Genomic DNA, 25,752 nt, shown 5'->3' on the forward strand with positions numbered 1-25,752 from the left:
CTTAGGCCCGATTTTTCAATCGTCAGATAACTTTTATCAAAGGAATAAATATGGCCGTTTGACATATTTTCTATACAAAAGCTGTCAAAACGTCAAATATATTCATCGAATAAAAGTTATCTGGCGATTTAAAAATCGGCCCTAAATGTATGTAGTGTGTATGGAATGTGTGTACGAAATGTATGGTAGTGGGGGCTAGTAACATCACATGTAAAAAGCGTACTGGTAAGTGACGTCACAAGGGCGCGACATGTTTTCTTCTTTCATACATTTCTATCTGACATCATCTCACAAGAAACACTCTTTGCTACCACATCGTCTGCAGACGACGTTTGCAGAATAAATTATTACATTCTATTTCTTTGTAATATTTTTATAATAACTATCGTGAGACTGTTTCATTATTAAATGATGTAACGGTTTACTCACGCGTATTTATCGGGGTAGCCCGACTAGTTTCGGACCCAACCGGAGTCCTTATCGAGGAGTTCGACTCGCGATCCCGCCGCGTCTGCTCATGATTAAGGACTCCAGTTGGGTCGCGTGAGTAAACCGTTACATCATTTAATACATTCTATTTCATTTTAACTGCAATGATATTACTAAGGCTGTCTTCAGCCTCATTATTATTCTTCATGAGTTTGATGAAAGGTGTCAAAGTTTGAAAACTCTTCGGAGTTTCTAATGACGTGTCATTTGAATGATTAGTCGGTAACGTAAAGTCGGAAATGGTGTTGCCAAGTTTAAATTTATGTGTACATGTTTGTTTGAGTCATAGAATGTTTTTTTATTTGGGGTGACGTTTTACTCACGCAGTATTTTAAGAGAAGATAGGGTTTAGATAATTTTTTGATAACGTTTTATAAGCAGCGAACCTTAGAGCTGTGAGACTGTGGTTCAGACATCTTTGACAGTCGTTACAGGTAGTCAGAAGCTTGAAAGTCTAACAACCTGTCTAACTTTATTATTCTTTATTATTTAGTGGTTTCTTAGGTTAACATGAATGTTAGACATTGAAATAAATAATTTTATCGCGGTTTAATTGACCATGATACCTGCAAAGGTGTCGAAACGTCGGGAACTAAAATCTAAAATTAAACCACGATAAAATCCGTAACAGTAGTTTCATTTCAATTCTTTATTATTATTATTCAATTTGTTCTGCAAAAAAAAAACTACGGGGTTCGTGTTGCCCAGGTAACTGGGTTGAGGAGGTCAGATAGGCAGTCGCTCCTTGTTAAACACTGGTACTTTGCTGAAACCGGTTGGACTGGAAGCCGACCCCAACATAGTTGGGAAAAGGCTAGGATGATGATGATATGGAACTGTGAGGCCGTCAAGACAGTTGTTCGTTTATGGCTATCAAATAATAATAATACTGCGAAGACTGTTTATAAACCAAATTTTGTGAAATCGGTTTAACTCGGTCTCGAGACTAACGAAGGGCAATTTAATTTAATTAATTTTGAAGACGAAAGTGCTTGTTTAAAATACTGCTTCAGCCCGTGGTTTGATGAACAAATTTCTCCAACTAATTAGTGTGATTCTGATGATGATTTGCACTTAACATTTAGCAGTGTTTTTTGGAACTGATGGTAAAAATTAACTAAAGTACAATAAAGCAAAAAATCATCATCATCTTAGCCATTTCCCAACTATGTTGGGGCCAGTCTGCAGTCTAGCCGGATGCAGCTAATACCTGTGTTTTCTTGTCTGACTTCCTCAACCCAGTTTCCTGGGCAACACAATACACCTGGTTGTCAGATTTTCTATATGAACAACAGCCACGACCCACAATTTAAATTATTCAAAAAAATTAATTGCACTCACTGGATTAAATTATCAAGATTTCTTTCGAATATTGATTCTCTTTTTAATCTTACACTAAAACCGATTTTCTTTTGTTACAGACTAGACCAACTCAAAAAAATGGCAGTTTACCGAGAGTTGCCGCAATCGTACCAAGAGATGGCGCTGTTACACCCATCATGAAAGCCCCTGACATTTTGATAAAACATTACAAGTTATTTCAATGTGAAGTGTTGTTCCGTGGTGTATATAATTATTTTATATGATCGGTTCGAGTGAAATGCGAGACGGGTCCAAACCTAGGCCTAGTGGCTCAACAACTGCCCAGGGTTTTGATGATGAAGGTTAGTTGGTACTTCTGATATAAATTAACTATTTTTACAATAAATTAAACTAAACTTATATTTACATTTTTAAAACTACATCAATATAAAATAAAAAATATACATTATTTACAAAGCGTCAAAAAAGACATCTTCATCCCTGCCAAAGTCGGGAAACGTGCCCAGAAGGCTGGCTGCATTGCCACGTTGTATGGCAATGCTAATTCTTTGGGCAAAATATAGACCAGCCTTCTGATCATGGGTAGAGTCGACCAAACGCTTTGCGACTCCTTTATAAAGGACTCGTGCGCCTGGTCCCCATGTAACGAACGTTTAGACCCCAAACGGCTCAAAAATTACCTACTATGACAATATAGTATATACTTAAAAGGCAGTTTCATTTCATTTCTCTTTCTCATTTGCCTGGCCTGTTGGTCTAGTGGCTAGTGACCCTGACTGCTATACCGGAGGTAGTGGGTTCGATTCCCACCCAGGACAAATGTTTGAGTGATGAGCATGATCGTTTGTTCTGTGTCTGGGTGTAATTTATCGATAACATGTATGTATTTAGAAATATATAAGTATGTTTATCAGTTGTCTTGTACTCATAATACAAGCTTTGCTTTGTTTGAGACTAGATGGCGTTGTTTGAAAGTTTTGGGATAGTATCATTATTATTTATCTGTATTTTTATTTTCGACCTTATTGACCTTCTATCTTCACATACTGACTACACCTTCTCATCAGGCTGTTCAGCACCAGAAGAGACGAATGACGAGGAGTTGGCGTCACTGAAGAACATCCTCCGGTTTCCTGAGGAGGTGGCTCTGAGGCTCACAGACACGGAGTACCAGCTCTTCTACCAGGTATGTTGGAAACCATTGAAGAACAGTTTTCTCTCGCGTATTTAGGATCGCTTGACTAGTAAAAGATACAATTGGAGTTTTAATCTTGAGCTTGCATTGAAAGAAGTGGATATTATGATGATTGGGGACAATGTGTATGTATATTTTTGTGACGTTCAAAAGATGCTATTTGGTTGGGTAGCCAATGGTACTAACATTATAAACGAGAATGTTGTTACTGTTTCCAACAAAAATCACTGGACGAATTTTGACGGAATTTGATTCAGAGATAGTTTATAAACTGGATTCACACGAAGGATTTATTACGAATATATATCCTCGTGGAATCATATTAGATTACAAACAGGCGAAACCGATAGCAAAAGCTAGTCTTGAATATTGTTGAGGAATAGTAAATAGTAAAATATTCTTAGTATAAACTATATGTGTGAATGATTTTACAAAGATAAATAGTCACATGTACCACAATGGGCGGTTGACGAATGTTCATGGCATGTCCAAAATATTTCATTACACATTAGGATTCATGTATCCATTTACCCGGCTTGTTAGCCCGGTATTTATTTATTTATACTTACTAGCTTAAGCCCGCGACTAAAGCGTCCGGTTGGGCATTATAAATAGAGCACCTTAAAATGAAAACATAAACAGTTGTGTCTATCATCATGATCCTAGCCTTTTCCCAATTATGTTGGGGTCGGCTTCCAGTCTAACCGGATGGTATGTACCAATGTTTTACAAGGAGCGACTGCCTATCTGACCTCCTCAAGCAAGTTACCTGTGCAACACGATACCTCTTGGTTAGACTGGTTGTTAGACTTTCAAGCTTCTATTATGCACAGATTCGGTAGAAAAACAGACTCAGTTTAAAATTGGTATTAATTTTTCAAATCCCTTATTCAAATCATCCGAAAATCTGTAAAAATAATTGTATATTTACAAGGATTGCCCACACATAGCGTCATGTGGAAAGATAAGTTAAATTCACCAAATATAGCGCCCCACGTAAACATAAGTTGTATTGGCCTTTTGGTCTAGTGGTTAGTGACCCTGACTGCTACACCGTGGTCGTGGGTTCGATTCCCACCCAGGATAAATGTTTGTGTGATGAGCACGATCATTTTTTCTGTGATGGGTGTAATATTTATTTATATTATGTATGTATTTAGTAATATATAAGTATGTTTATCAGTTGTCTAGTACTCATAATACAAGCTCTGCTTAGTTTGAGACTAGATGGCGTTGTATGAAAGTTGTGGAATATTATTTTATTATTGTCTATATATTAAAAACTTTATTGAAATATTCTTGGATGTCTAAACGAATACTGGAATAGAAATACAATACTTCAGATGGATAAAGCTATTGCCCGCTCATGCGTGGAGCCCAGATATCTCTTTATGCCCTATTTCCAATAAAAACTGAATTGTTGAGAAATAAATATTTCGAGAAATGTATATGATACTCATTCGTTTTTCTAACGGTTGAATTTAAATGAGCTGGTTTAATGCTTGTTGTTTCTTGAACCGTTCAATTCGGGATTTAGTTAAGATGTCCTCATTAAATGAAGTTAAGGTTTATTTATGCGTATTTATCTCAATTTCTCGACTAGTTTTGGTGCAGTCCTTAATATCTCTTAATAAATTCGCGTGACTGAACCGTTGTATCATTTAACAATGAATCATTCCCAGGAAAGTTAACATATAAATGAATACCTCTTGTAGTGAAGGTAATCACTATATCCTGAGTTATTTTAAACGTATCCAAAGACAAAAGACCAAGACCAAAGCCACTACACAACAATAAATTCTAAGCCGGGATCGAACCTAAACTACATCATTTTTAGTTGATTGAGCCATGGTGTATGTGAACTTTGTACTTCAATAAAACACAACTTTCAACTAAAAAAAACGAGCCTCTTTCTATGATTTTTCCCCGTGAAGTACGATCAACAATAGGGATGATGACTGGGTATAAAAAGAAAAAATCTCATTAGTCCCTCAGTTAGATAATTGAAAAGTATGAGACAGGTATTTTTTCCTTTTTCAGAAAAAACTAGAATTGACAAATATTAACTTTAAAGTTTAGTATTAAAATGGCTTGTGACGTAACGACAGAGTAAAATTTATACTCAATCGTGACGTCACGCGTAAGTTTCATTCACTGTAATTTGGTCAATTTATGTTTGCGGGACAAATTAAAAAATACGTATCCATTATTATACAAAAAACTACAAGACGGACACTGCAAAAAAAATTGTCATCATCCCTATTGATCGATTTGTCAATTTTAACGCTCAGAGAAATGTAACTTAATAAGTTGGGCAAATTACAATCGAATCTCCCCAATTCATCCATATTCAAAACTCCGCAGGTCTGGAATTCGTCTGAAATGTTAATCTTCAAGTTTTGACATCGAAAGGCACTCAACAGTTAATGTTTTTAGAAAAGTATTCACGAATACTTATTTTCGTTTCGTAAAGTAGAAAAGCGGTTTCGAATCGTGGTTTGTTGTTTTAGAATGGAATGTGAGATTTTTGGTCGAAAATTAGGATCGGAGAAAGTATAATTGTGAAATCAGGAATGATGAACGACACTGCATGTTGATTAGTATGTCCATTTTAGAATAGAATTCTCTCTCTTTCTCTTCTTTCTCGTAAAGTTTGTAAGTATGTGAGGTTATGGCAGAAAATCTCAGGAACAACTGAACCGATTTTGGAAATTCTTTTACCATAGATAGCCACGACATTAGCTAATATTAAAAGCTAGTAGCTATTACTATATTAAGTAGAAAAACATCGCTCAATTAAGTGAACAAATACAAAAAAGACAGCTTTATTTATCATTGCCAAAAAACAACATGGCTGCTTCAAAAAGCCTACCGATCTGTCACGGATCGCTCGATCGGTTTGAAAACACTCCGAGTCGCGGTAAAAGCAATTAATTATTCAAATAATTAAATATTAAGCTTCGTTATGATATTTTATTAACGAGAAAATATTTCAATATTTATAAGTACGTGAAATTTTAAATTGGGCTGAAGATATTTTGGTTATGTTTCCAAAATGAAAATCATTTTGTCCGAATTCAAAGAAGAAGGGATATTGAATTTCTTAAATATTATGAACGCGAAAATTTGTATTTATGGATGTTTGTTCCTCTTTCACGCAAAAACCACTGAACGGATTTAGACGAAACTTGGTACACAGGTGGTTTATAACTACGATTAACACATAGGATAGTTTTTATCCCGACTCTCGTGAACATAGACGTTTATTTAGCTAGTATTAAAAACTAGCTGTTGCCCGCGACATCTTCCGCGTGGTTAGAAGATATATTAAGATTATATAAGTTATGATCCATATCTGCCCTGTTTTTTCCACATTTTCCATTGTATCTTCGCTCCTATTAGTCGCAGCGTGATGGTATATAGCCTAAAACCTTCCTCGATGAATGTTCTATTCAAAACAGAAAGATTTTTTTCAATTGAAATTACAATTTGAACCAGTAGTAGTACTTCCTGAGATTAGCTGAATCAAACAAACAAACTCTTCAGCTTTTTATATTAGTGTGAATTAAACATACATATGTCAACCCATTCTTAGAATCAAATAAATAATTACCATAAAGCCATTGTATTTCAATTGTCTACATATTTGGAACTACAAACAATGAACTACTTTGATAATTAACATGCGTGAGGAAAATCAATACTTCTAGAAACAGACTGTTGAAATTGAAACTATCGTACTTGTACTAAGACTTAAGATATTTTTGGTATGAAAAAAAAATATCTTAAGTCTCTCGAGGAGCTCGTGGCTAAGTTATAACCGCATAAGTGAAACGATCACAGGTTAAGCATGCTTGACGCGGTTGGTCTGTAGATGGGTGACCATCTTTGTCATAACGAGTTCCTCCGTGTTTCGGAAGGCACGTTAAATTGTGGGTCCCGGCTGTTATTCCTACATCTTTGACAGTCGTTACAGTTAGTCAGAAGCTTGAAAAGTTTGTCAACCAGTCTAACTAAGGGGTGTCGTGTTGCCCAGGTAACTGGGTTGAGGAGGTCAGATAGGCAGTCGCTCCTTGTAAAACACTAGTACTTAGCTGAAACCGGTTAGACTGGTAGCCGACCTCAACATAGTTGGGAAAAGGCTAGGCCAATGATGATATTTTTGGTGTGAAAGAGGGACGACTGAGCTCCCAAACGGATTGAGTGTTTCTAATTTAGTTTGTTTTTAGTATAAAGGTGAATTATGTGCAAATGTCTTTAGACATGTTCGACAAAAATCAGTCGAGCCATTTAAAAGTTGTAGGGGTGGAAAGTTTTTACCGTCGGGGGTTATACAAATATTCTAGTCACATGTACAAAGACGCCCAGGCTCAGGACAAGCATTCGTGGATCACACAAACGCTTACCCTATGCGGGGATCGAACCCTCGACAGCTCGCGCAAATTGGATTTTGGTGTGATGACCACAACCACTTGGCTACGAGGGTGAAGGTCATCTATCCAAAGACCGACCGTGACAAGCATAGCTTAAATCATGAAGTCATAGCTTAAGTGTGACCTCCTTGGTCGAACCGTTTGCGATTTTAATGTTTTGTTATATTATATGTGGAAATTTTCTTGTATTCATTATGTAAATAAACATATGTTTATATACCATTCTGTGGTTATTACCCAAAACAATATTATTTCGTCCCCGTATCAATGGGGAACATAATATTATGATTATGGAACAGAACCAACATTCCAGAATTTCAGAATATTAAATTAATTCCGCAATTCAATTTGAATTTTGGATTTAATTAATTAATATAGAAGCTGTTTTATACAGGTTAATTTTGAGTAAAGAAGCCATTTATTTGAGTTTTTCTATATGAGAGGCCAGCAGTGGGACAGTTATATAGGCTGGTGTTATTAACCGCTTCGGTAATGGCGCCCAACATGGGGTTCACAAACGTGGTGATCAATGCTCGTTCTCTGTATGAGAGGCCTGCAGTGGGACAGTTACAGGCTGGTGTCATTGACAGCCTCGGTAATGGCGCCCAACATGGGGCTCAAAAGCGTGGTGATAAATGCTCGTTCACTTTATTAAACCAGCAGAGTTTACATATTTTAATATTGTACAGTTTATCCTACATATAAATAAATCTCGACACAAATTCCCAGTGGTAAAACACAACATTTTAAAAATACACCACGTATTTTTCTACACTGTGACATTTAGTAACGCTGACCGTTTTAAAACTGATATTTTTACGCTGTCAGGTCAGACAAACGATGTCATTGTGTATATATCGGTTGTAAATGATATTGTCCGAACGTCCGTTGTGTGACGTCACTGGTCGCTATTAAAATATGCTCGGATAGGCGATCGCTAAAAAGTTACTCGTGGCTATAAAATAACTGCACAAATTGATCGATCACTGAGTAAGCCACGCTTAATACGTTCGGTCCGTGGATGGGTGACCATTAATGTCATAACGAGTTCCTCCGTGTTTCGGAAGGCACGTTAAATTGTGGCTCCAGCTGTTATTCCTACAGCTTTGAGAGTCGTTACGGGTAGTTAGAAGCTAAAAAGTCTGACAACCAATCTGACTATGGGGTATCGTGTTGCCCAGGGAGGCATCTTGTAAAAACTAGTACTTAGCTTTATACGTTTAAGGTAAACTTGTAGAAAGTTGCATTAAAAGATTCACTTAAATATAATATAACTATACAAATTTTGTCAAACGCATAACCCTCCTTTAATCTACACCACGCACCTAAAACAAAAGAATAACGTTGACATATCTAAGTAAAGACAACTCACCAAAAAATCTAGACCTAATATTGGTATAAGAAAAATGCTTCCAAGATATTTGAGATAAATCCAACCTAGAATTGTACCTAGAATGAACCCTGGCGCTGGTTCAACGACCCTTGCTATCCTAAATTATTACCCGGGGCGTTTTCAACGGGACCCTTATATAAGTTTCATGTAGCCGTGTGGTATATATATTATCTAACCAAACAAGTTATAGAACAAAGCGATAACAAAATCAAAATCTTTTTTTTTTGAGGATCTGTGTATGTAAAATTTAATCTATACTTCTATACTAATACTAGCTGTTGTCCGCGACTTCGTCCCCGTGGGTAGAAGATATATGTTATAATTTATACCTGCCCTGTTTTTTTCACATTTTCCTATTAGTCGCAGCGTGATGGTTTATAGCCTAAAAAGAAGAATGGTCTATTCAACAGAAAAATATTTTTTCAATTTGGACCAGTAGTTCCTGAGAATTTTTTTTTCAATAGATCCTTAATCGAGGAAGGTTTTAGGCTATAAACCATCACGCTGCGCCTAATAGTAGCGAAGATACAATGGAAAATGTGGAAAAAACAGGTTAGATATAAATCATAACTTATATCTTCTAACTACGCGGATGAAGTCGCGGGCAACAGCTAGTATGATATAATATTCCACAACTTTGAAATCAAAGCTTGTATCATGATTACTAGACAACTGATAAACATACTTTTATATTTTTAAGATTAATAAATGATGATGTAGATAAATTACACCCAGACACAGAACAAATGATCGTGATCATCACAAAATCATTTTCCTTGGGTAGGAATCAAACCCTCAACCTTTAGTATAACAAGGCCACTAACCACAAGACTGAAACACTGGTACTTACTTAGCTGAATCCAGTTAGACTGGAAGCCGACCCCAACATAGTTGGGGAAAGGCTAAGAAGACACGGACAATAGGAATGATGACTGGGTATAAAAAGAAAAAATCTCATCAGTCCCTCAGTTAGATAAATGAAAAGTATGAGACACGTATTTTTTCCTTTTTCAGAAAAACTAGAATTGACAAAGATTAACTGTTTTCAAGTTTAGGAGAGGGGGCTTGTGACGTAACCATAGAGTAAAATTTATACTCAATCGTGACGTAACGTGTAAGTTTCATTCACTATAATTTGGTCAATTTATGTTTGCGGGATAAATTAAAAAATACGTATCCATTATTATACAAAAAACTACAAGACGGACACTGCAAAAAAAAATCATCATCTCTATTGTCTTGTTCTTCAAGAAGTTTTATCTCCTCACTCAAAAGATCTATTTTTAATATGACAAGTTTTCCCCTCACCACGTTTACCATATAACCATTTATAAATATACTAACGACTCCATATTTCTCCCTTATAGGGAAACGCAATAGATTCATAAAGTCTTATAAACGGATAACTCTCCCCCCGTACGAAGGAGGTCGTATTATTCGATTTACGGGCACTTCAATCGGTTTGCCTTTATATCAAATCAAATATTCCCCTTACCTACCGTTATATTAATAAACTAGCTGTTGCCCGCGACTTCGTCCGCGTGGTTAGAAGATATAAGTTAGGATTTTTTGAATGGAAGCAGTCGATGATGAATAATTTTCCCTGTTTTGCCACATTTCCCATTGTATCTTAGCTCCTATTAGTCGCAGCGTGATGGTATATAGCCTAAAACCTTCCTCGATGAATGGTCTATTGGTTCCGAGATTAGCGCGTTCAAACAAACAAACTCTTCAGCTTTATATATTAGTATAGATATAGATGTATAGAGGTTTTATACGTCACTAGCTAGTAAACGCGACTTTGCCTGCGGGCATAATTGAATGGTCTGTTGGTCTAGTGGTTACTGATCTTGACTGCTACACCGGAGGACGTGGGTTCGCTTCCCACTTAAGAAAAATGTTTGTGTGACGAACATGATAATTTGTTTTGTGTTTTGGTGTAATTTTGCTATATTTTTTTAAGTACTTATTAGTTGTCTAGTACTCATAATGCAAGTTTTGCTTAGTTTGAAACTAGATGGCGTTGTGTGAAAGCTGTTTCATATATTGACTGTTTCTGTACTTTGACATGAATTTCAAAAACAAGTGCCAATGATAAATTAAGGCTTTTTATTCTATAGTTCATGTACAACCTGGTGTCACAGCTTAAACCGCGTAAAGACCTCGAATTGATTCTAAATATTGTCCAAATCTGAGCTGTAAACGCATTCAGAAACACAGTACTTACCATTCTCATCTTCCACAGGTGCCTCCAATCGACTACCTGCGTCAGGTGACCCTCGATCTTGGCGGAGAAGGTGTCCTGGGAGCAGTCAGCGAGCGGCATATGATCAGAAGAACAGCCCCGACACAGACCACCACTCCTTCTAGAAGCAGCGTTAAAGCATTAATCAGAAGATTCAATTCGGTTAGTTAACTCATTTCATTCTCGGGTTAACTTCATGGGAAGACACCCGGTCCTTTTTAAAGGCGTGCACGGGGACACAGGTCTAACATACAGAGGACTTGTTGAGAACTTTAAAATAAAATATGATGGAGTATCTACCAGACATTATCCAAACCTTTGGGAAAACAAATGATGACAAAGAAACAGATAAAAAACTTAAAGTTTAATTTGTCGCGTGGGATAACATTTTGAATGTTAATATATCATGAGATGTCAAAAATATGTAGTAATTTAATCCAGAAAGTATTCATTTTTAACAATTATCATAATACCAGCTGTCCCGGCGAACTACGCACCGCCTAACAGTCGACGATCACAGTAGAGACAAAATATTAAGGGTGGACAACCCTTATCACTTAGGGATATGAAAAATAGACAGTAGCCGATTCTCAGACCTACTGAATACGCATATAAAATTTGGTATAAATCGGTGAAGCCGTTTCGGAGGAGCACGGTAACTAACATCGTGACACGGGAATTTTATATATTAGAAGAGATTAGACTTTTCAATTGTCCGTCTCATTGATCCCCCTGTCCAAATCAGTCTGGCGGGCTATTGAGATTTGTATTATATGACTAAGTGCCGATTTACAATCATCAGTTAATTTTTATCTGAGGAATAAATATGGCCGTTTGACATATATTTTCTATACAAAATCTGTCAAAACATCAAACATACTCGTCAGATAAAAATTATCGGGCGATTGAAAAATCGGATCTTAGTCAACCACCCTATTGCAGGCAAATCCGAGTTTTAAATAAACAAAAAAAGCCGAGAGTTCATTTAAAACGGTCTCCGTTTAAATAAATGCTAAGCAGGTTAAGTATTTTTACACCTAAAACCGAAAACACGATCTCAAAGACACTTGTAAGTACTCGACAATCATAAAGAAAACCCTCAAAATGGTTGCGTGATTACGTAAACAGCAATAGCCATTGCAGAATAGGGATGATGACAATTTTTTTTCAGTGTCTGTCTTGTATTTTTTTGTATAATAATGTATACGTATTTTTTAATTTGTCCCGCAAACTTAAATTGACCAAATTATAGTGAATGAAACTTACGCGTGACGTCACGATTGAGTATAAATTTTATTCTATCGTTACGTCACAAGCCGCCTCTCCTAAACTTTAAAGCGGTTAATCTTTGTCAATTCTAGTTTTTTTTTGAAAAACAAAAAAAATACGTGTCTCTAACTTTTCAATTATCTAACTGAGGGACTAATGAGATTTTTTCTTTTTATACCCAGTCATTATCCCTATTTAAATTATATTGCAAATTTGGTTGCCATTAGAATTTGTTATCGTCAAAATGTTAATTCGTTGCTCTTATAGCTATTATACCGTATGGCTCGCAAAGAAAAAATAAACAGAGAGAGATGGAAAAAAATAGAGACAGGACTGTTTGGAAGTGGAACAAATATGGCGGATAAAAAATACTAAGCGTTTACGAAATTTTCCCTATTATACATATCTCTGAGAATTATCATATACATACAGAAATTTGATAACCGTATTGAAATTAGTCACGCCCTAGCTCTACATTCATTCAAACATACCTTTATCTTTACCTAAGAGTTCAAGCTAAAAATCATCTCAATCAGTCCAGCAATTCTCGAGATACATCCATACTAACAAAAAAAAAATACTAAAATTTTACAATTGCTAAAAATTGCAATAAAATTGCTTTTACGTCAAACCTAATACGACAGCTCCTTCCTAATTAAAATAAAAGAAACCGCAGTGCTTTTATAAAAACGTACTAATTACTATGCCAATTATCGTGTCCGAAGGAACGTGATCCATTTGACAATTACAGACTCGAATTAGTAGTACTAGGGATGGGAAAGTGTGATAGAATTTTATCGATAGATTTTTTTTGGAACTTAGTCTTTGTATCGCGGGCTGTTTCACAAACATTCAAGTCACATGCATTTATTTATTTAAATTCTTTACTACTGTCTTTCTTTACCGCTTTTCAAATATATTACAAACTAGCTGTTGCCAGCGGCCTCGACCCCCCCACCCCCCACCTGAACGTAATATCGGGATGAAACCTATCCTATGTGTTAATCCTGGTTATAAACTATCTGTGTACCAAGTTTCGTCTAAACCCGTTAAATGGTTTTAGCGTGAAAGACGAACAAACATCCATACATACAAAGCTTTGCATTTCTAACATTAGTAATGAAAACAAAAAAAATATACATCAAAATTCACCCAGACACAACCACATTTAATTCAATTTCAATAGCCAAGCAATAAAAAAACTGAATCAATATCGTTCATAATAAAATTACCTTAATATTGGAGAGTATTAAAACAATACTCGGTTGAAACAATACCGTTTGACAAGAGGACAAAATTATTAATTCCATCAATGCCTAAGTACTTCGCGAGTTTTTGAAAGTTCGCCTCGATTGTAAGTTTCTTTTGTCGTTTTGTGAATTGCGAGTTTAACTTTCTATATTGTTTCAATAGCATTATTTCTAGAGGTGGATTCTGTTGGTAAGTTTACAATTTGATCGATTCGTTTCATTGATGTTGTGTGTTGTTCAGGACAGAGTGTTGGGGAGATCTTTGCCCAACTGTGGGATACAAATTATGTAGTAATAGGTGTATTTATAAAATGTTTTCTTTAGTATGGTTGATGTTCTACGCAGTCAGGAATGATAGCCTAGTGGTGTGATCGTTGGACTATCAAGTCAAAGATTATAGGTTTGAATTTATGTATAGTCATTTCAATAGCAACAGCTACAGATACAATAAAGGTTTAATTTTAAAGCCTATGTTCATCAGTGGACGAATATGGGCGGATAAAGATGATGATAGCATTAAAATAAGGTTAAAAGTTTAAAAATATAGCCTTCCTGATTAAAATGGCATAAAAACGACTCCCGCTATAAGGAAATTAATTATTGTGTTCCATGTACTGGGGATTAAAAACCTCATTTAAAAATAATTAATAAATTAAGAAATCTAAAACCCTACATTTTTAAATATGCCATTTTTAAGGTTGTAAATTGCTTTGTCATCGGGTTTGAAGCAACCCTGATAATTCCAGCCTTTCATCGGGAAGTGCCACAAAATTGAGTTACAGACGTCCAACGGTAGCGACAAACAAACAAGAAAAGTGAGTGTATAAAAACGTGGGCTAAATATCGACATCGATACTCCTTGACCTATACTTTCCCATCACTTTTAACGCCGCTATAACTTAGCTTACGACTCAGCTTTCAATATAATTAACACACATCTTCCTAGGGTTTCATTCTGACTGTATTCAGGGTAGGCAATGGGCAGTCTATGTTCTACTGGCAACTAACAAATTAAAGAAAGGTCACTTTTAACAAAAACTACTGTAGAAATATGGATTTATCAAATTCCTGGCTTTAATTGACTGTCCTGTTGCTCTAATGGTAAGTGGCCCTAACTGCTATACTGGAGGTCGTGAATTCTATTCCCATGCAGGATAATTGCTTATGTCATGAGCACGATCATCTATTCTGTGTCTGGGTTTAGAGAAGCGTTTGTGTGATCCACGAATGCTTGTCCTGAGTCTGGGTGTCTTTGTGCATGTGACTGGAATGTTTGTGAAACGCCCCGCGATTTAAGTCTAAATTCCTTAATACAGGAATCGTTTTGTTTTTGAATTTCAACCCTCAACGTACGCTGTCCCAAAACCACACCACAACTTTGACATACATGGTACAAGCCTCTCTGCCCGTCCCAAAAATATGTAAATATCATAATGTTTACCGCGTATATTGTCTATCAGCTTTGCTAAAGTAGGACGGATCTTGATTCGGTCGGTAGGGTGACCATGGTTTTGTAAAAAGTGAGATATTTTTCCTATATCATATTTTCACAATAATATTATAAATGAAAAAGTATGTGAGTATGTTTTTATCTGTGCTTGTCGTAAATCTTGACAGATTTGAATGGAATTTGCTATGGAGATAGCTGACACCTTGGATTAATACAAATACTATTTTTCTACTACATCGCTAAAGGAGAGTTATGTTTTTTATACGCTATAACCGACATTCAGGCGTGCGAAACCGCGAGCAGAAGCTAGTCATAATATTTCACTGAAATAAAAACATAATTTTCAGTATTTGTTCAGTATTTTTTTTCTAACAAGCCATGGTTACCCTACAAAGGGGTAGGCTTATTTCGGTCGCTGTGTTTCAATAGGTTATCATCCCTTTCGTAACATAATTTAAATAAAACTCCCAAATTTAGACGATACCCGTACTTCATCAAAACATGTTTGTTTTCGGAAACAGCCTACCAGATCTTAGACCTGGCGTGGGTGCGAAAGGGAGTTATGTCAATCGTAGTGCCATCTCTCTTCTATAATAAAAACAGTCTTGTTATATTTAGTAAGTAGGACATTGAAATATGACGAAAAAAACCATGAATGTCAAATGTTGACTGCACGGATAGCCGAGTGGTTGAGGTCACCACGCCGAACTCAATATGCGCGACATGTTCGTTTCAATTGCCACGTAGGACAAGCGTTTGTGTGATCCACGAATGCTTGTTCTGAGTCTAGGTGTCTTTGTGCGTATGACTTAGTTAAATGTTTTTAAAAGCTCTCGCTGATCTACAAATGTTTCTGTTGAATCTAGGTATTTTGTGCATGTGACTTTAATGTTTTTGAAACCTCTCGCGATTTCAGAATTAAATTCCTCAGTGCAGGAGTCGATTTTGTTTTAATTATGACAGAATTACTCCCGATTTGAAGGTTTCAAGCTCCTCTTGTCACCAGGTCTCAGCGTGGGTCACAGAGCTGGTGCTGTCTCACCCATCTCTTGAGGATCGGAAGGCGGCCCTTGCGTGCGTCCTGAGAGTGGCCCTAACCTGTTGGAATATTGGAAACTTCAACGGCGCCATGGAGATCGTCGCAGGGTTAAAGTAAGTGGAATTTCGGTACTAAAGTTGATATTATCAATTAGGGTTTTTGACACAAAGACCTGTTTAGTCCATGAGACAGAGTCTTATAATCACTGACCAATGGCAGTGTGCTTATGGTTATAGAAATTTGCTTCATATAAAATAGTTTTAACATGTTTGTTTGTGGTAGCTCTGTTTTTTTGTTTTTGGCTTTTAGGCACGTTTCTGACCTTTTTTAGGGATGAAGATGCCTCTTTTGACGTACTGTAAATTACGTATATTCGTATTCATACTAAGTTTAATATAGTTATAAAAAAATAAATATTAAAAAATGTATAGTTTCTGTTATTATTTAAACGTATTTAGTACTCTCTTCGCAATTTTTTCTTGTTGAAATACTCGAGAAGACCAAGAAGACCAAGTAGGCCGAAAAGATCAAAAAGACCGAAGCCCCGGTACGGTCAGCAGGGGTTTCTTTCGGCCTTCAGCTGTTTAAAGACTGTAGGCCGGCGGAAACTACTTGCTGACCTTACTTATACACTACGAGAAGACCAGAAGACCAAAGAAGACTGCAAAGAGAAGATTACAGAAGATATTGTTTTGTATGAGAGGTTATTTTAACAGACGCATATACAGGGTGTCCCAAAACTCAACGATAATCTGAGACCGGATAAAAGGCCAAGTGATAGAAGATCAGGGAAAAATATTAAAAATAAACCATATCACTCAGTTCACCGATAAGAGACATTTAAAAAGTTGAAATTCGACATCCCTCGTCGCGAAACTATAAATAAATGCAATGAAAAGAAATATTTTTTTACAAAAAATAGAAATATATTTTTTTCCCCTGATCTGTTATCACTTGGCCTTTCATCCGGTCTCAGATTATCGTTGAGTTTTGGGACACCCTGTATATGTGTATGTATATAGTTTTGTATCTGATTACATTAAACTCCAAATGCAATATAGGTATTGCAAATTGGCGTTTAAACTTTCAGCTGCAAACAATATTTTATAAAGTGATTTCTTTTTATTGTCATAGTATGTGTTACACTCTCTCCATAATCTATTTTGCTACTAAACAGAGTTTAAGCATAATATTTTATCGGGAAATGGACTTATAAATTTAAATACATTTTAAAAATACAAGTCATTTCATGGAAACTGTAGTTTATTTTTTTAATAGTTCTTTGAAGGCGGCCAAGCCTATGCTCAAGCTAACTGCGTATATATCCTACTAATATTTGCATAGATAAAACCGCAGAATAGGTTTGGACCAAAGATACACAGATAGTTTATAAACTTTATAAACATCTAATATACACGGTGATTTTTTTAGTCGTCTTACAAAAGCAGCCCAGTTCATGTATCCGACTTAAAATACCCCTAGGCGCGATTATTATTTTTTTATCATCAACTAAGATAATAAGTACGAAGAAAAATTAAACAAGAGAAATCTGAAATATTGTCTTAAAATGATAAAAACGCCGCCGCCCGCGCCCCCCACCATTGTTATAAGGCTCGGACCACGCTCGCAACAGAGCGGTACCGGTAACGGTATCTAAAAAAACACGAATTGCATCATAATATTGAATAAAAGTTGCATTTATTTTTTTTTGAAATCTCATAAATACCTATTTTTTTATCATGAACGTGTTCTAGTCATTGGATACATGAACTGGGCTGCTTTTGTAAGACGACTAAAAAATCACGGTGTATTAAATTCTCGTGTCACGGTGTACAAATTTGAACGAAACGGCTCGACCGATTCTCATGAAATTTTGTGTGCATGTTGGGTAGGTCTGAGAATCGGACGACATCAATTTTTTCCCAAATTTCAGTACACTCACTTTCTTGTTTGTCGTTGCGGTTGGATTTTTGTAACTCAATTTTGAGGCACTTCCCGATAAGCTAGCAGGCTGAAATTTTCAGGGTAGCTTCAAACCCGATGTCAATGCAATTTACAACTATAAAAACGGCGGGACCGATTTTGATAAAATTTTAACGGAGTGACATTTAAAAACATGTTTAATTATATTTTTTAGTCTATTATCACCCTCCTAAGACATACTTTTTATGCACTATATAACATTTTAACTTTACTTCATTGTAACGTTTTCTCTCTGGATGTCAGTTTTTATAGAAAATCATTATCATTTTTGCTATTTGTAATTGTTTTGCTAATTTACGCTGTTTTGCAGACATTCATTATTATGTAAAATGCTACTGTAATATTTTATTTTGAAATGAGTAACTTATGGAGTTTCTTGCCGGTTCTTCTCCATAAGAATGACACTTTGGAACCGTGCAACTAGAGTCAGTAATGTAACGTTTTAAAAGTGCCTGAGAAACGGCCTTATTTGAACAAAATAACGTTAGCTAGGTCAGCTAGTATACAAATACAATACTTACTAACTTTTGCCTTTATGATCGTGATATAGCTTAGAAAGGGCCAAATCTCGAGTATATGAATAAACTGTCAGAGTTACATATCATATGACTGACCGCCCCTTAGTCCTTTGAGATACGCCGACACCGTTACTCAAAGTTTAGGTCGACTTGTGAAATATTCACAACTACTGTTGAATTTGAGGCGTGGGTTCAGGGTGAGAGGTTTGTAATAATAGGATAGTTAAATTGTTTAAGTTTAGGTGTGTGTGTATGTTTGTATGTGTATGTGTGTACTCAATTTGAGGATGTATTTTAAAAAGGGAGATAATAATATCTTGGTGTGTATTTTATATAAATACTAGCTGATCCAGCAAATGCTGCTTTGACGATTATTTTTTTGCTCGTTGTATGTATTTTTAATGCCACATTAAAAAAAAAAAACAAACAATTTCGTCCAAAAAATAAAATATTTTTTCAGTGTGGTGTCCCCTTATCACTTAGGGGTATGAAAAATAGATGTTGGAGGAGACCTACTGGTCTGAGAATCAGCTAACATCAGCTACTGAATAGGCATATAAAATTTGGTAAAAATCAGTCGAACCGTTTCGGAGGAGTACGGTAACTAACATCGTGACATGGGAATTTTATATATTAGAGGAAGATATAATAGTTAAGAAACGAATTTTTTAAAGTTATCAAGCGGTATTGACGAACTAGACTGAGATGGTGTTCGTTTTGACGAACACCATCTCAGTCTGCCCGTGACCATGATACCTGCAATGGTGTCGAAACGCCGGGAACTAAAATCAAACATTAAACCGCGATAAAATCCGTAAAAGTAGTTTCATTTCAATGTCTAACATTCGCGTAAACCTAAGAAATCATTATCAAGCGGTATTTTAGTTTAATTTTCATATTTAACAAAAAAACTTTTTTATTGCGAAGCCTCTTTGTTAATAAAGCCTTTTTTTGGACAAGAGTTTTTCCATAAACCTCTGTATATTAAAAACAACAATAGTCTTTGCGTGCTAAAATCATGCCAATTGAGTTTTTAATTAAAAACTTTTAAACATACATAATACATACTAACAGGTCAAAATCAGAACTTCCGGCTTTTAAGTCGGTTAAAGCACTAACCCTTCTCCTGAATATAGCAAATACTTTTATAAAAACCGCATTCAAATTGCTTCAGCCAAACGCTAGATAATCGCGGACAAACATACATACATAAACACAGGTCAAACTGAGAACCTATTTTTTTATTATTTTGTTGATATATAAATCGCACACACTTACTTTATAACAAGATACTTAACATACTAGCAATTTTGGTACTTTAGTGCCAAGAAAAATTAGAATAACACCAGGTGTGTTTTAGTGACAAAATAACAGTTTCCTAAAAGTTATCTGACTTAGGTTAGACACACACTAGACCAGCATACAGCAAGCCCATAAGACCATCAATCTTTGAGTTTGATAAAACCGTTGTAGCAAAAATACCTTGATATAAAGGAAAAGATTCCTCAAAATAAATTTTTGACAGGCCTGTTGGTCTAGTGGTTAATGACCCTGACTGCTATACCGGAGGTCGTGTTTTCGATTCCCATCCAGGACAAATGTTTGTATGATGAGCATGATCATTTGTTCTGTGTCTAGGTGTAATTTATATATATTATGTATGTATTTAAAAATATATAATTATGTTTATCGATTGTCTAGTACTCATGACACAAGCTTTGCTTAGTTTGAGACTAGATGGCGTTGTGCGCAAGTTATGGAATATTATTAATTGTTACAAAAATTAATGGATTTTTGACATTTTAAGCGAGCTGCTTTAACAATTTAATACATTTGATCAATTCAAAACCTATTTATTGAATCTGTATCCAAGTTACATGCCTCCTCGCCAACGCTGACGAATCCCTCAAACGTATTGAACTGACAAGTCAAAGTCACGTCACTTGTCGAAGAGGAATGTCATTTCTTTACATTTGCATTTTTGATTTGTTTTCTTTTGTAATGTAATGTAATATTATCTGGGCCTCTGTGTGTGACCAGCCTAACTTCCAAGATACTTTGTTACTTAAGAAGTGAAATATGTGTGTAATAAAAAATGGCGTTAAAGGTGTTGCCAGCTTTTAAAATAGGTTTATTTATAGTAGGTAAGGGTCGAGGTTTTATAAGCATTCTTCCTGTTTTCGTATATGAATGTTTTATGTAAATCGAAAGTATTATTTTTGACGATAAGAATATTATTTTGAGTTATTTCGCATTTATTCTGCTTGATACAGGTATCTAATCAAAATCGTTACAGCAATTTTGAAGATAACAGAGAAAAAAGATATAAACAACACAGATAATGAATTATTTAATAAAAAAAACTTTGACAGTACAATATGATTCAATAACAAAAAGTCATAATGGCAAACATTAAAAAATGATGCAAATATTTATTTAATAACGGTTTACTGACGCGTCGGCTCATGTTGAATCAATCCGGTTAGGTCCAAAACTAGTCGGGCAATCCTGATACATACGCGGAAGTAAATCGTTATAACAATAAATTATTCTTATAATCATCATAATTAATCGGGCTCAAGAGATTTATTAGAACCAAATATTGCAATTCATTAAAGTCAACTCAAAGTCACCACGCAATGGGAGTCAGTGGATGGACGGCGTCGCCGTGGGAGGCCTAGGAAGCGGTGGCGAGACGACCTTAACGCTTACCGCGCGGGCTGGTTACATGAGGTCCAGAATATAGAATCGGGGAAGAATTTGGGGGAGGCCTTTGCCCAACAAGTGGCAAAAATACAATATTTCAATTTCAACAAAACTTTGAGAACAACTGTCTGACATAACACTGGCAGTATCTTGTCCTGTTCCAACCCGTTTCAACCCCTGTCCATCAGCCGGTCTTATGTGCCCGTATCCGTAGCACAGAGTAATTTCATTACAAGGGTTAAAAGTTCCCTTTTTTATTGCGTTATAATGTTCTTACAAAATACTTAGGGCGGCCATTTTTTTTCCGATATTGATTATTGTAACAATCGTTCATGCTAACCTCTTTGCCTGCGTAGATAGACATAAACTAGATGGCGCTGTGTAAAAGTTGTGAACATTTTATCATATTATTATATTGTATATTTTAAAAATTGATGTTGGAATTTATTGTAAAAACAGAACCCTGTTACTAAGACTCATCTGTCTGTTTGTTTGATACCAAGCTAAATCTCATGAACAGTGACAACTATATAGTTACGATTGAAACAAATAATTAGACGTATTTCTGTTACTAAAAAGACACAGAGGTTTTGATTTTATTTTGATAATTGTATTTTTTTGGAGTGCCAGATTTATTTTAACGGGAACTCAAGAAATTACAGATAGTCCCCAAAATTTAGCCTGCCTTCCGAAACACGGTAGAACTCGATATAACATAGATGGTCACCCATCCGCGGACCAACGGCCCACATTAAGTCGAAAAACATAAATTTTAATTATGTTCAAAACAAGCTAACATATTAACAAATGAGTCTTATTTGTTTAATCATTGTTGCTATGTTAATTATGAGTGATGTTAATTCTAAAACCCGTTAATTTCGAGTATTCCGTTTAAGATAATATTTTCTAATCACAAAAACACAACTTTGTAATAAAAATTTATTCAGGGAGCTGACTCCTTGAATATACAGCAGTGTGTGTCTGTTTATAATTCACTATTAAACGGCTAGATTTATTTCGATAAAATTCCTTATGGAGGTAGCTAAAAACTTGGATTAAAACGTAGGCTATTTTAATCCTAGTAATATAAGTTTGACGACCTCCGTGGTCGAGTGGCGTACGCACCGGTTTCAAGGTGTCGCTAGCTCTGATGTCCCGAGTTCTATCCCCGGTCGGGTCAATGTAAAAATTCACATTTCTACATCGTCTCGGGTCTGGGTGTTTGTTGTACCTTCGTTGTATCTGAATTCCATAACACAAGTGCTTTAGCAACTTACTTTGGGTTCAGAACAATGTATGTGATGTTGTCCGCATTTATAGTTATATTTAAGTAGGATAACGTATTTGCATAACCAATATTTGAACGAGTAGAGCTGCGAGTAACAGCTAGTCTTCACAACAGTTGCCTTGTGACGTTGTTACATCATATTAACGATTTATTCTTTCCCTCTCCTAATTTTTTCGTGCCCTACAGGGTCCATATTGTAACTTCAACTTGTTTTTTACCATCCTTGTACTTATGTTGGGGTCGGCTTCCAGTCTAACCGGATTCAGCTAAGTACCAGTGTTTTACAAGGAGCGACTGCCTATCTGACCTCCTTAACCCAGTTACCTGGGTAACACGATACCCCTTGTTTAGACTGGCTTTCAGACATTAAAGCTTCTGACTACCTGTAACGACTGTCAAAGATACATATAATTACGTATAACAGCCGGGACCCACAATTTAACGTGCCTTCTGTGTTTCGGAAGGCACGTTATTTGTACTTAAATATGGAATGCAATAAATAATCGAGTATTGAGTGTTGAGTTTTCGTTTGTCAGAAAGCTTCAATAAAACACTCCAAGCTTGGGATGTATTATTACATCCCAATGATGCGAGGGAACACGTCTCAAATTGGGGATCAATTTTATTTCCCGACAATATTTTTACTTGACTTTAAACATGATGGACGCCTTTTTAAGGGTCCGTAACCCAAAGGGTCAAAATGGAAACCCGTTATTAAGATTCCATTTATATGTCTATACTTCTGTATGTCTGACTGTCACCAGGCTGTATCTCGTAAACCCTGGTAGCTGTACAGTTCAAATATTCATTTTTTTTCGCAGCGTTAACAACAAGTCCTTATAATAAACGCAAAGCTACGATGTTACAGTCATATTTTTATTTGGACGACAAATTAAATTATGGACCTCAAATTTATTTGTCATTTCTTTTCCCTTCACCAAATTGTAAGAAAGAGCTCAGTTATTTTCTGTATTTACATTAAACCGCCTTGTCGTACACAAGCTTTGCGTAGTTTGAGGCTAGATGGCGTTGTTTGTAAATATAAGAATATGCTCATATAATGACAATAGCTGTTACCCGCAACTTCGTTCGCGTGATTAGAAGATATAGGAAATTAAACTACTTTTACGGATTTTATCGCGGTTTAATTTTTGATTTTAGTTCCAGACGTTTCGACACCTTTGCAGGTATCATGGTCACCATCAATCGAAAATTAAACCGCGATAAAATCTGTAAAAGTAGTTTCATTTCAATGTCTAACATTCGCGTAAACCTAAGAAACCACTATAGAAGATATAAGTTAGAAATTTTTGAACGGAAGCCCTCAAAGATGAATAATTTTCCCCGTTTTTTCCACATTTTCTGTTGTATCTTCGCTCCTATTAGTTGCAGCGTGATGTTATATAGCGTGAAACCTTCCTCGATGAATGGTCTGTTGAACACAAAAATATTTTTTCAATTAGAACCAGCAGTTCCTGAGATAAGCGCGTTCAAACAAACAATCAAACAAACAAACTCTTCAGCTTTATATAATAATAAATAAATGCGGACAACATCACATACATTGTTCTGAACCCAAAGTAAGTTGCTAAAGCACTTGTGTTATGGAATTCAGATACAACGAAGGTACCACAAACACCCAGACCCGAGACAATGTAGAAATGTGAATTTTTACATTGACCCGACCGGGGATCGAACCCGGGACCTCAGAGCTAGCGACACCTTGAAACCGGTGCGTGCGCCACTCGACCACGGAGGTCGACAATATATATATTAGTATATATAGGTGTTTACTCAGATTTTCACTTTACATTTGCCCGGTAAACATTCGGTCGGTTTTTAAGGAAAAAACAGCGGTAATAAAATCGCTTTGGGTCACCGCATGTTACCTTAATACGCCCCTGGGGCGAACCAAATGACCCGAAAATAATGTGGGCGTAAATTGTACGAAAATCACCCTGTATCTAATTTCAATGATTTTTCCCCTTAATTTTGACCTCCTAAGTATACGAAAGGTGAGATCGGATGTCCGTTTAATTGTGTTTTTTTATATAGTCATGATGTAATGGGCTGTGAACGACCAATGTGTATTTGGGGACAGTTACAGACTGGTTTTAAACAGCTTTGATACTGGCGCCCACCGTGGGACTCACAAGCGTGGTGATCAATGCTCGTTCTCTGTTTGAGAGGCCTTCAGTGGGACAATTACAGGCTGGTGTTATTAATAGCTTCAGTATTGGCGCCCACCGTGGGACCGGAAGACAGTTTAGTAATATCAACTCGGACAGTTACAAGATATCAGTTAAGTGATAACTAAGAGAGTTAATAGTTACACGTTTAACCTGTCACTGCGGTAATAGTTAAATTGTCGGCTGTCAGGCTTTGAAGTTGGTATTTTGACACGCTTTGCGGCTTTTAGAGGGGTTGACGCAATTAGGAAGTTGTCTCATTAATTATGAAAGGCTTGGATCGACTTTAATCGGCTTTGAATGCTCGAATTATTCCTTATTGGTATTCGGATTCTTTTGGTAATTTGAAAAGTTTTTATTTTTTCTTTTAAAACAGTGGAATTTTTCGAGTTTTATTTTTTGCGCTTTGTAGCAATTATTTTGATTAAGCCATTCCAATTTATTTCAATAAAAAAGGCCTACTAAGTTAACTGTACAACAAAAACTAAAATCGCTCAATCGGTTCGGGATCTATGACACCACAGACAGACAGACACAAAAAACTAAAATAACAACCCTCTTGCTGCCTCTACGGTTAACAAATTACCTATCAAACTAGATTTAAACAAAATTAAAAATAAGACCTGTTTTAAAACCTCTTTCTTGAAACTCTCAAAATGTCACCCATAAGCATCTCATTCAGCCAGTAAATTTATTATAAAGAGAATTACTTCCGCTCCGTCCTATATTGCAGCGATAAATAAACTAGGAAGGTCAGGACAAACAACTTTGCTATGAGGTTGCTTTTAAAAAGGTTTTTATATTAAAACTAATAGATACCCGCAGACCCGCCTGCTTTACATGGAAAATAACGACCTCCGTGGTCGAGTGGCGTACGCACCGGTTTCAAGGCGTCGCTAGCTCTGAGGTCCCGGGTTGGATCCCCGGTTGGGTCAATGTAAAAATTCACATTTCTACATTGTCTCGGGTATGGGTGTTTGTG

General features: G+C 36.0%; 1 protein-coding gene across 1 annotated transcript in view; it reads left to right on the forward strand.

Moving 5' to 3' along the window:
• The first annotated feature begins 1,894 nt into the window (after positions 1 to 1,894).
• LOC113505537 (1-phosphatidylinositol 4,5-bisphosphate phosphodiesterase epsilon-1-like) overlaps positions 1,895 to 25,752 on the forward strand; it is a 69,447-nt gene continuing 45,589 nt past the window's right edge. The window contains exons 1-4 of the mRNA XM_026888304.1: positions 1,895 to 2,153; positions 2,880 to 2,998; positions 11,079 to 11,240; positions 16,054 to 16,199. Of these exons, the coding sequence (XP_026744105.1) occupies positions 2,072 to 2,153; positions 2,880 to 2,998; positions 11,079 to 11,240; positions 16,054 to 16,199 (509 nt within the window). The 5' untranslated portion in view covers positions 1,895 to 2,071. The remainder of the gene's footprint in view (positions 2,154 to 2,879; positions 2,999 to 11,078; positions 11,241 to 16,053; positions 16,200 to 25,752) is intronic.

Source organism: Trichoplusia ni, chromosome 26 (genome assembly GCF_003590095.1).
Source record: "Trichoplusia ni isolate ovarian cell line Hi5 chromosome 26, tn1, whole genome shotgun sequence".
In the NCBI taxonomy this organism is placed as follows: Eukaryota; Metazoa; Arthropoda; class Insecta; order Lepidoptera; family Noctuidae; genus Trichoplusia; species Trichoplusia ni.